Source organism: Macaca mulatta, chromosome 19, assembly GCF_049350105.2.
Source record: "Macaca mulatta isolate MMU2019108-1 chromosome 19, T2T-MMU8v2.0, whole genome shotgun sequence".
Classification (NCBI taxonomy): Eukaryota; Metazoa; Chordata; class Mammalia; order Primates; family Cercopithecidae; genus Macaca; species Macaca mulatta.
Genome location: NC_133424.1, coordinates 5,641,042 through 5,652,062, shown reverse-complemented (window position 1 = coordinate 5,652,062; position 11,021 = coordinate 5,641,042). Strand labels below are relative to the sequence as shown.

Genomic DNA, 11,021 nt, shown 5'->3' with positions numbered 1-11,021 from the left:
TAAAGGCAGGCTCTATGCTGCTCAGGCTTTTTTTTTTTTTTTTTTTTTTTTTTAAATACAGCAACATACTGTTTTTCAAATGAAATTTTACACAAAGCCCCAGTATATAACATAGAGGCCAGGTGCAGTGGTTCATGCTTGTATTCTTAGCACTTTGGGAGACCGAGGTGGGAAGATCGCATGAGTCCAGGAGTTTGAGACCAGCCTGGCCAACATGGCAAAACCTGCGTCTACGGAAAATACAAAAATTAGCTGGGCATGGTGGCAGGTGCCTGTAATCTGTTACTCAGGAGGCTGAGGCAGGAGAATCGTTTGAACCCGGGAGGCAGAAGTTGCAGTGAGCCGAGATCACGCCATTGCACTCCAGCCTGGGTGACAGGGCGAGACTCTGTCTCAAAAAAATAATAATAAAATAAAATAAGCCCCAGTATATAACATAGAAACCCCTCTGGCTAGGGGAGGTGGCCCTAGGGCTCTCTGTTCACTCGGACCAATGCCATGGACGGATCCACCCACCTCCCACTTCCCCAGTTGACCCACGCCAAGGACGTATCAGGCAATTCTCTTCCAGTATCTTTTTAATGACTTAAACACCAGCGCGCAGACCTGCAATGTAAACGGCCTCATTTCTGTGCTCTGTGCTTTGGGAGGGATGGGGACGCCATTTCCCACCTTGGCTGAGTTAAGTTAAAACCTGTCTTGCAAATAAATTTAAATAATTTCCTAACACGGCAAAAAAAAAAAAAAAAAAAAAAAAAAATCCAAACGAGACCTAGTTTCCATCCAGGGACACGATGTTTCTGGACGCCCCCGGTGGCTGCTCCTCCTAAGGGCCTGGCCACTGCAGGGAGGATGTAGTGAGAATGGCTTTCCTTCTGCTGTTTGCTCCTGTCTGCCTGGGCTGATGGAGTCTCGCTCTTGAGAAAAAGTCTTGCTGGGGCAGGTCCTCTGGCAGCCCCAGCACCTCACCCTGAGACATGGGAACCTGAGACTTTGTCCGAAGCTCGGCTGGAAGGCTGGTCTTGGCACTCAACGTCTTAGCTAGTGGATTTATTGCATTAAGACTGTACTTGGGCCTTTTTCATGATGACTTGGGTCCTAATCCTCGAAGCAGCTGAAGAAAACAGCCCGGGCCACCTGTAGATGCGCCCACAATGAAATCAGAGGCCACGTGAGGTTTGCAAGGCGGAGTGGCCTGTAGTTTTAACTCGGGCACGATGGCGATGCAGACCCAAACCAATTGTGCCAGTTCTTGCTGGGTGGCAAAGTGTTGTCAGGCTTTGTGGTCACTCCTGATTTCTGCTTGGAAGAACAGTTCTCTTTCTAATGAGAATGGAAAATTGGAAAGGCCTGTAAAATCGGAAAGCCTGTAAAAGGCGGTAGAGTGGAGATGTATAAAAATGTACGGTCGCCCGTGTTTTAGGGGTCGACACCCATGGACTTTTATCTCGCTCACCAAATTCCTCACACACACAGAGCTCACTCCTGTGGCCTCGGCCATCTCGGGCACCACAAAATCCTCACGGCTTGAAATTCACTTATGGAGTCCAACAAACAACTTTCTTTAAAAAAAAAAAAAAAAAAAAAAAAAAAAGGCAGTAAAATCTCAGAACTTCTGTGCAATGCTTGCAACCTGCCCACTTATTAAATAAATAGAACACCAAACCAACCGAAAGCTATGCAAGTGGCAGGCTGCCCTGGGCAGAGCCCTGCCTGTCTGCCAGGGACTACGGTGGCACGGGAGCAGGGCGTGATCGTGCTGGAAGAAATGAGAGGTGGGCTCATTCCCTGACTTTCAGACTCTCATCTCGGGAGCCCCCAGTCCTAACACTGTATTCGGCAGCTGGAGTTATCCGGCCACGTAAAGGGGCAAGGGAAGGAAGGCCGTCCTCAACTTCTTCCTGTGTTTCTAGCAGGGAAGGAACGCAATGGCTTCGGTCCCTCCACCTCTAGGTAACAAGGCAAAGGCCTCTGTAACCCAGGCAGACAGGATGTGGGGAAGGCCTTGTGTCTTTCCCTAACTCAGAATGAGTGAGCGGGCTCCTGGAGAAAGACTGTCCTCTTAGCACGTGACCCTGAAGGCTTCTAGCACCAAAGGCTGGCTAACACCTCCCACCCTCTCTGCAGGTCAAGGGATGGGAGGCGGAAGAACCCTTCTCCTGATTGGTGCCGGAAGGAGGCGAGACGGAGCATCTGCTACACCCCAGCCCGATTTCCCGCCTTTCAGCAGGAGCGTGGAGAGGTGAGGGTACAGACGTTCTGGGCAGGTCAGTGCAGTTCAATGAATGCCTCCAGATCTTCCGGGATGAAGCCCTTGTAAGGGATCTTGTTCTTATCCAGGGCCCGGGCCGCAAGGCACTGCAGGGTAACGTAGTTGAAGGGCTGCATGGTACCCCTGGCCAGCAGCTTCTCGTCCAGCAGCTCGTAGGCCGTCTTCTTGAAGGCATTAGTGGCATCCATGTGGGCCCCTGCTTCGATCAGGGCATTCATGATGGCCGGGCAGTTGTTCTGGGCTGCTATGTGTAGTGGGGTGTTGTTGTCAAAATCCCTGCTGTCCGGGTCGGCCCCGCAGTCGAGCAGCACTTTGACCACGTGCAGGGAGGGGAATCTGCCCACGGGGTAGCGGCCCACGTTTGTGGTGTCCTTGTCCACAGCCATGTGCAGAGGGGTGAAGCCGTTCTTGCCCCTGGGTGCGCACTTGAGCAGGCGGTAGACGGTCTGGTGCTTCAGGTGCTCCTGGCTGGGAGTGCACTCCACTTTCTCTAGCAGGTAGAGCAGGTGGAGGATGATGGCCAGCGCCTTGGTGAACTGGGCCGAGTCTCCGGGCTCCCTGGGCAGCTGCAGGGCCCGTTCCACTTCCCGGACCCCTTTGGTGAGGACCCCCATGAGGTCTGCAAAGCCGATCTGGGTGCCCAGACTGCCCTTGGCGGCCCGGTCCTGCAGCACGTAGGAGAAGAGTTCCGCGAAGGAGAGGAAGCTGCTGGCGGTCATGGGGCTCAGAGGCTCCAGGTTGGTCTGTTGCATGTCCAGGGCGTACTTCCACAAGCGGATGCAGCGCTCGAAATTGCCCGAGTCGGCGTACACGGCGCCCCTGTAACGGATATAATAGGAAGTGTCGGGGTGCGAGGGACCGAGGATGCGCTCCCGGATCAACAGGGCCTGCATGCGCATCTCATCCGGGTCGGTGATCAGCGCCTCCAGCTCCTCGGTGGTGTTGACCTCCCTGGAATAGTCATAGGCCAGGACCAGCTGTGGGGGCTCCGGTTTGGGCAGGTACTCGCCCCCCTGGTGACGCAGCTCCATGGCCCGCCTCCAGTGTTTGAGGGCCCCAAGCAGATCTCGTTTCTTATCCACATACGTAGCTCCCAGCAATTCCAAGGCTTCCACGGCAGCTTCCCGGCTGGTGGGACAGCAGCTTTCATAAGATTCCCCGTTCAGTGGTTCCTCCGGGGAGGAGCTACAGCATGGGGCCCCCTGAGGCTGCGCACACCCCTGGCTGGTAGAGGGGCCTTCTTGGGGCAGCCCAGGCTGAGCCTCTCCCCCTGCGATCTGCTCCTGGCCGGGCTGCTCCTGGATGAGGTACTCCACAATGTTGGTGTGGCCCGTCACACTGGCCGCAAGCAGCGGGGTCATGCCGTAGCCGTCACGTTCCATGCGGGCCTTGCACCCCAGCAGCAGCTGCAGGATCTCCAGGCTGCCGGACTCGGCGCAGTCGTGCAGGGCCGTGTTGCCCTTGGCGCTGCGCCGGTTCACCTGGGCGCCCTGCTCCAGCAGGTAGCGGGCGATCTCACGATGGCCCTTGTAGCACGAGATCATGAGGCACGTGTGGCCGTGCCGGTTGGCCACCTCAAGGTCGGCCTGGTGCTCGCCGACCAGGTAGCGCACCACCTCCAGGTGGCCGTCGAAGCAGGCGGCGCGCAGGGGCGTGGAGTTGGTGCGCGTGGTGCGGTTCACCGAGGCCCCGCGGCGCAGCAGGCTCCGCACCACGTCCAGGTGGCCGGCGGCGGAGGCGGCCCACAGCGGCGGCGCGCCCTCGATGGTCTCGCCATCGAAGTGCACCGAGCCACCGGCCTCCACGCTCGCGCCGCACCGGTCCACCAGGTACTCCACCACATCCAGGTGGCCGTAGCGCGCGGCGATGAGCAGCGGCGTCCCCCCGCCGGCCACCTCGCCTGTCAGCTCGTCCAGTTCCTCCCGGCTCCGGCCGCTGAGCAGCTTCTGGAGCAGCTGCAGCTTGCCGTCACGGGCAGCGTTGTACACGGCGGTGCGGAGGTCCATGGTTCGGGCCTCCGCCAGGCCATGGGCCGGCCGCCGGAGGACGGGGAGACAGAGGATCAGAGCCCGGACGGGCGGGAGGCAACCTTCACCGTCTCCCTCGCCGCCATCTTAGGGGTTCCTCGGGCGGAACAAAATGGCTGCCGCGACCCGACGAATGGGAGCACGCCGGGAAATGGAGTCCTCTGCGCGGGCCCACTCCATAGAACAAAAAAGGAATCATGGGGGATTAAGACTACACTTCCTAAAAGGCCACAGGACAGCCCCCGCGAGCTGTGAGCGCGCGGCATGATGGAAATTGGTGTTCCAGTTGCAGTGCATGACCGGGGAAGTTAGCAATTTGAGAACTACAATTCCCGTCATGCAGCGCTACACGACCTAGCTTGTGGGAACCGGCGAAATTTGGTGACGTACTTCCCATGGCTGTCTCTACGTCAGAGCCTATGGAAAAAGCCTGCACGATGCCCTTAAGGACTACATTTCCCAAAAGGCATGGCGAGCGACTCTGAGCCAGTCAGGACCTAGACCGAAGGCCAAGCTCGGCCAGAGGGGGCGAGTCATGATTCGGGGTTGGAGCATAGGTGAGCAGCCCACCGGCAGGGGGCGCCAAGAGGAGGCCGAAAAGCCAGGCAGGGCGAAAGCGTTTTGAGCTGGGAGAACAGGGAGAGATAAGGGTAAAAAATTACGCGCTCAGTTCTTATTCCCCCATTCATTTATTCATTCATTCATTTACATGCATTTATTTATATCCTAGCATATGTCAGAATTTCCTTCTTCTATTTTATTTACGTAATTATTTCTTATCTTTCAATAACTTCGTGGGATTTTTTTGTGTGTTTTTGTTTTTGAGACAGTCTCTGTCTGTCGCCCAGGCTGTAGTGCAGTGGTGCAATCTCGGCTCACTGCAACATCCACCTCCCGGGTTCAAGCGATTCTTGTGCCTCAGCCTCCCAAGTAGCTGGGATTACAGGCGCCCGCCACCACACCCAGCTAATTTTTGTATTTTTAGTAGAGACGGGGTTTCACCATGTTGGCCAGGATGATCTCGAACTCCTGGCCTTAGGCGATCCCCCCGCCTTATCCTCCCAAAGTGCTAGGATTACAGGCGTGAGCCCCTGTGCCCGGCCTGACATGCTGATTTCAATTCCTTTGGATAAATACCCAGAACTGGGATTGCTGGATCATCTGGTAGTTCTACTTTTAAATTTTTCTTTGGAACTTCCATACCATTTTCCATAATGGCTATACTAATTAAAATTACCATCAATAGTGCGTAAGTGTTCTCTTCAAATCCTTGCCAACATTTGGTACCTTTCATCTTTTTGATAATAGCTATTCTAGCAGTTGTAAGGTGATCCATTTCCTGGCATTTTTTTGACAGCAGTGAATTATGAGACAGAAATCTTTGGTGGCCCGAATTATTTATTTTTAAAATGTATTCAAGATGCAATATATATACACTAAAATGCATTTTTTTTTTTTTTTTTTTTTTTTGAGACGGAGTCTTGCTCTGTCGCCCAGGCCGGAGTGCAGTGGCCGGATCTCAGCTCACTGCAAGCTCCGCCTCCCGGGTTTACGCCATTCTCCTGCCTCAGCCTCTCGAGTAGCTGGGACTACAGGCGCCCGCCACCTCGCCCGGCTAGTTTTTTGTATTTTTAGTAGAGACGGGGTTTCACCATGTTAGCCAGGATGGTCTCGATCTCCTGACCTTGTGATCCGCCCGTCTCGGCCTCCCAAAGTGCTGGGATTACAGGCTTGAGCCACCGCGCCCGGCCTGCTAAAATGCATTTTTAATAAAGAGGACAGGGCCGGGCGCGGTGGCTCAAGCCTGTAATCCCAGCACTTTGGGAGGCCGAGACGGGCGGATCACAAGGTCAGGAGATCGAGACCATCCTGGCTAACACGGCGAAACCCCGTCTCTACTAAAAACACAAAAAATTAGCCGGGGGAGGTGGCGGCGCCTGTGGTCCCAGCTACTCGGGAGGCTGAGGCAGGAGAATGGCGGGAACCCGGGAGGCGGAGCTTGCAGTGAGCTGAGATCTGGCCACTGCACTCCAGCCTGGGCGACAGAGCGAGACTCCATCTCAAAAAAAAAAAAAAAAAAAAAAAGAGGACAGGTTTGGCTAGGCAGGGTCACTCACACCTGTAATCTCACCACTTTGGGAGGCTGAGGTGGGAGGATTGCTTGAACCCAGAAATTCGAGACCCGCCTGGGAAACATAGCCCATCTCTACAAAAATACAAAAATTAGCTGGGCGTGGTAGCGTGCACCTGTTGTCTCAGCTATTAAGGAGGCTGAAGTGGGAGGATTGCTTGAACCTCTGAAGTCAAGGCTGCAGTGAGCCATGATTGCACCATTGCACTTCAGCCTGGGTGACAGAGGGAGACCCTGTCTCCAAGATAAATAAATGAAAATAAATAAATAGAACAGGTGTGACAAACATGCAGTTATGTAGCCAGTATCACAACTGAGATGTTCAACAGCATCTTCATTCAGAATGTTATCTCATGCTGGCTGGGAGCAGTGGCTCATGCCTGTAATCCCAGCACTTTGGGAGGCCGAGGCGGGTGGATCACGAGGTCAGGAGATCAAGACCATCCTGGCTAACACGGTGAAACCCCGTCTCTACTAAAAATACAAAAAATTAGCCGGGCGTGGTGGCAGGCACCTGTAGTCCCAGCTACTCAGGAGGCTGAGGCAGGAGAATGGCCTGAACCCGGGAGGCGGAGCTTGTAGTAGTGAGCCGAGATTGCGTCACTGCACTCCAGCCTGGGGGACAGAGCGAGACTCCATCTTGAAAAAAAAAAAAAAGAAAAAAAGAATGTTGTATCATGCCCTTTTGGTCAACGCCTTTGTCCACCCGCAGCCACTAGTAAATGCTGATCTGTTCTCTGCATTTCATAATAACAGCATAGAAATGGAAAAATGCAATATGCGGCCTCTGGGGTCTGCTGCTTTCATTCAGCACAATGCATTCAAGATGCAACTATGCTGTTGCGCGTATTAGTAGCTCGTTGCCTTTTATTATGGAGCTGTATTCCATGGCAAGAATGAGCCACCATTCTTTTATCCATTACGTAATGGTTCTTTCCAGTTTTAGATGACAAATAAACCTGCTATAAACTTCTGCGTACAGGTCTTTGTGTGGAAATATGTTTTCATTTCTCTTGGGTAATGCCTACGAGTGTAAGTATTCTTTTTTTTTCTTTTCTTTTTTCTTTTGAGATAGAGTTTCGGCCGGGTGCGGTGGCTCAAGCCTGTAATCCTAGCACTTTGGGAGGCCGAGACGGGCGGATCACGAGGTCAGGAGATCGAGACCATCCTGGCTAACACAATGAAACCCCGTCTCCACTAAAAATACAAAAAAATTAGCTGGGCGTGGTGGCGGTGCCTGTAGTCCCAGCTACTCGGGAGGCTGAGGCAGGAGAATGGCGGGAACCCGGGAGGCGGAGCTTGCAGTGAGCCGAGATCGCGCCACTGCACTCCAGCCTGGGCGACAGAGCGAGACTCCACCTCAAAAAAAAAAAAAAAAAAAAAAAAAGAGATAGAGTTTCACTCTTATTGCCTGGGCTGGAATGCAATAGTGCGATCTGGGCTCACCACAATCTCCACCTCCCAGGTTCAAGCAATTCTCCTGCCTCAGCCTCCCAAATAGCTGGGATTACAGGCATGCGCCACCACGCCCAGCTAATATTGTATTTTTAGTAGAGACAGGGTTTCTCCATATTGGTCAGGCTGGTCTTGAACTCCTGACCTCATGATCCGCCCGCCTCAGCCTCCCAAAGTGCTGGAAAGTGCTGGGATTACAGGCGTGAGCCACCTCTCCTGGCCACCAATTCTTTTTTGATGCTTTCTTGTGTGTGGTACAACATGAAGAAATGCCTCCAAATAGGATTTCATGGCATATTTGAAATGTTTTTAATGAACAATTCAACCATTTGAAATATACATACACACAACCCAAAGTAATTTTTTTTTTTTTTTTTTTTTTTTTTTTTTTTTTTTTGAGACGGAGTCTCACTTTGTGGCCCAGGCTGGAGTGCAGTGGCCGGATCTCAGCTCACTGCAAGCTCCGCCTCCTGGGTTTATGCCATTCTCCTGCCTCAGCCTCCCGAGTAGCTGGGACTACAGGCGCCCGCCACCTCGCCCGGCTAGTTTTTTGTATTTTTTAGTAGAGACGGGGTTTCACCATGTTAGCCAGGATGGTCTCGATCTCCTGACCTCGTGATCCTCCCGTCTCGGCCTCCCAAAGTGCTAGGATTACAGGCTTGAGCCACCGCGCCCGGCCTTTTTTTTTTTTAGACAGAGTTTCACTCTTGTTGCCCAGGCTGGAGTGCAGTGGTGTGATCTTGGCTCACTGCAACCTCCACCTCCCGGGTTCATTTATTTGTTCGTTTTTTGAGACGGAGTCTTTCTCTATTGCCCAGGCTGGAGTGCAGTGGCCGGATCTCAGCTCACTGCAAGCTCCGCCTCCCGGGTTCACGCCATTCTCCTACTTCAGCCTCCCAAGTAGCTGGGACTACAGGCGCCCGCCACCACGCCTGGCTAGTTTTTCTGTATTTTTAGTAGAGACGGGGTTTCACCGTGTTAGCCAGGTTGGTCTCAATCTCCTGACCTCGTGATCCGCCCGTCTCGGCCTCCCAAAGTGCTGGGATTACAGGCGTGAGCCACCGCGCCCGGCCCACCTCCCAGGTTCAATCGATTCTCCTGCCTTAGCTTCCCAAGTAGCTGGGACTACAAGCACGCGCCACAACACCCAGCTAATTTTTGTATTTTTAGTGGAAATGGGGTTTCACCATGTTGGCAAGGCTGGTCTCGAACTCCTGGCCTTAAGTGATCCACCCACCTCGGCCTCCCAAAGTGCTGGGATTACAGGCGTGAGCTACCATGCCCGGCCACTTCATTGTGTTTTAATGTCCTTCCACAGATGGCAACATCTTGCAATATAATTGTTCTTTGCATGAAGTAATTATGGGATTTATTTAAAAAATTAATTCACTAGAGGGAATGTGATCCAATAATAGGACAGCAGCTTAAAGTTGCATGTTAAATTTCTACTTTTAAGGTTTCCACGGTGCACCTGGGACTGGCCATAAGACCATTTGGGGACATGAGAAGCTCCAGCCAGATGGACCTTGGTCAACCCCTGGGACACTCCTTTTGCCTCTTATAGTGTTTGGCACCATAGGGAGGCTAAGTGTTCTCGTGAAAATACTTTATGAACCATTTGCCTCTCAACACAGACAAGAGGTTAATTCTAAACGCTGAATTCCTGGATCCAACAACCAGGTCCACGGTCAAACAGCGGCATGACTTCAAACAGCAGCCCAAGTTCCCCGAATGTAGCTTTCTCATCTATAAAATGAGAACACAGAAGTGTGAGAGAGAAAACATGGCTAAAAGTGCTTTGTGGCCAGGTGCAGTGGCTCACATCTGTAATCCCAGAACTTTGGGAGGCTGAGGCAGGCGGATCACCTGAGGTCAGGAGTTCGAGACCAGCCTGGTGAGCACGGTGAAACGCCGTCTCTACTAAAACTATAAAAATTAGCCAGCGTGGTGGTGGGCACCTGTAATCCCAACTACTCAGGAGGCTGAGGCAGGAAAATTGCTTGAACCCGGGAAACAGAGGTTGCAGTGAGCCGAGATCGCGCCACTGCACACTAGCCTGGGTGACAGAGCCAGACTGTCTCAAAAAATAATAATAATAAATAAATAATTTAAAAAGTGCTTTGTAGGCCAAGCGTGGTAGCTCACTCCTGTAATCCCAGCATTTTGGGAGCCTGAGGCAGATGGATCACCTGAGGTCAGGAGTTCAAGACTCGCCTGGCCAACATGGCGAAACCCTGTCTCTACTAAAAATACAAAAATTAGCTGGGCATGGTGGCAGGTGCCTGCATTCCCAGGTACTCTGGAGGCTGAGGCAGGAGAATGGCTGGAACTGGGAAAGTGGAGGTTGTGGTGAGCCAAAATGGCACTACTGAACTCCAGCCTGGGCGACAGAGAGAGACTCTCTCTCAAAAAAAAAAAAACAACCCAAAACACAACAACAACAACAAAAAAACAAAGGTGACAAATAACAAATGCTCACAAATTCACTGTTTTTGTTACTGTGTCCTCCTCTGTTCTATGTTTCCTGGGTTATTTAAGTCCGCTGCACCTACCCAGTGGTACTGGGATACTGTGTGCTGGGGTACTCCTGCACATTCCTTCTGACTATCCTGTTTTTTGTTTGTTTGTTTGTTTGTTGAGATGGAGTCTTGCTGTGTTGCCAGGCTGGAGTGCAGTGGTGTGATCTCGGCTCACTGCAACCTCCACCTCCCAGGTTCAAACGATTCTCCTGCCTCAGCCTCCTGAGTAGCTGCGATTACAGACACCCACCACCACACCATTAATTTTTGTATTTTTAGTAGAGATGGGATTTCACCATGTTGGCCAGGATGATCTCTATCTCTTGACCTTGTGTTCCACCCGCCTCAGCCTCCCAAAGTGCTGGGATTACAGGTGTGGGCCACCACGTCCGCCCCCCATACCCTGTTCTATGGCTCCTTGGTGGTAGCTGGAAATCATTCTTGGCCTGAGTATTTACACCATGGGAAATGGGTCAATGCTAAAGACCAGCAAACCTCCTCCCTCCAACCTCCTCTCTCCCTCCAACTCCCTGGGAAGTTTCAGTGAGCCAAGATCATGCCAGTGAACTCCAGCTTGGGTGACAGAGAGACCCCGTCTCAAAAAAACAAAACAATTT

At 52.4% G+C, this 11,021-nt stretch overlaps 1 protein-coding gene across 2 annotated transcripts; it reads right to left on the bottom strand.

The window, feature by feature from the left end:
* Positions 1-560: 560 nt before the first annotated feature.
* Positions 561-4,400, bottom strand: FEM1A (fem-1 homolog A). 2 transcript variants are annotated; one of them, XM_077975986.1, is made up of 2 exons: positions 3,566-4,399; positions 561-3,415 (listed from the first exon to the last, which is right to left on the bottom strand). In XM_077975986.1, exons 1-2 carry the CDS (start codon positions 4,276-4,278, stop codon positions 2,269-2,271), a joined length of 1,860 nt encoding a protein of 619 aa, XP_077832112.1. In that variant the 5' UTR covers positions 4,279-4,399; the 3' UTR covers positions 561-2,268.
* Positions 4,401-11,021: the final 6,621 nt, after the last annotated feature.

Excerpts from the sequence above, each read along its gene's own strand:
- FEM1A (XM_077975986.1), bottom strand. The coding sequence starts at position 4,278 with ATGGACCTCCGCACCGCCGTGTACAACGCTGCCCGTGACGGCAAGCTG. Across the intron at positions 3,416-3,565 it reads GAGTACCTCATCCAGGAGCA|CTGCTGTCCCACCAGCCGGG; the intron begins GCCCGGCCAGGA and ends ATCTTATGAAAG.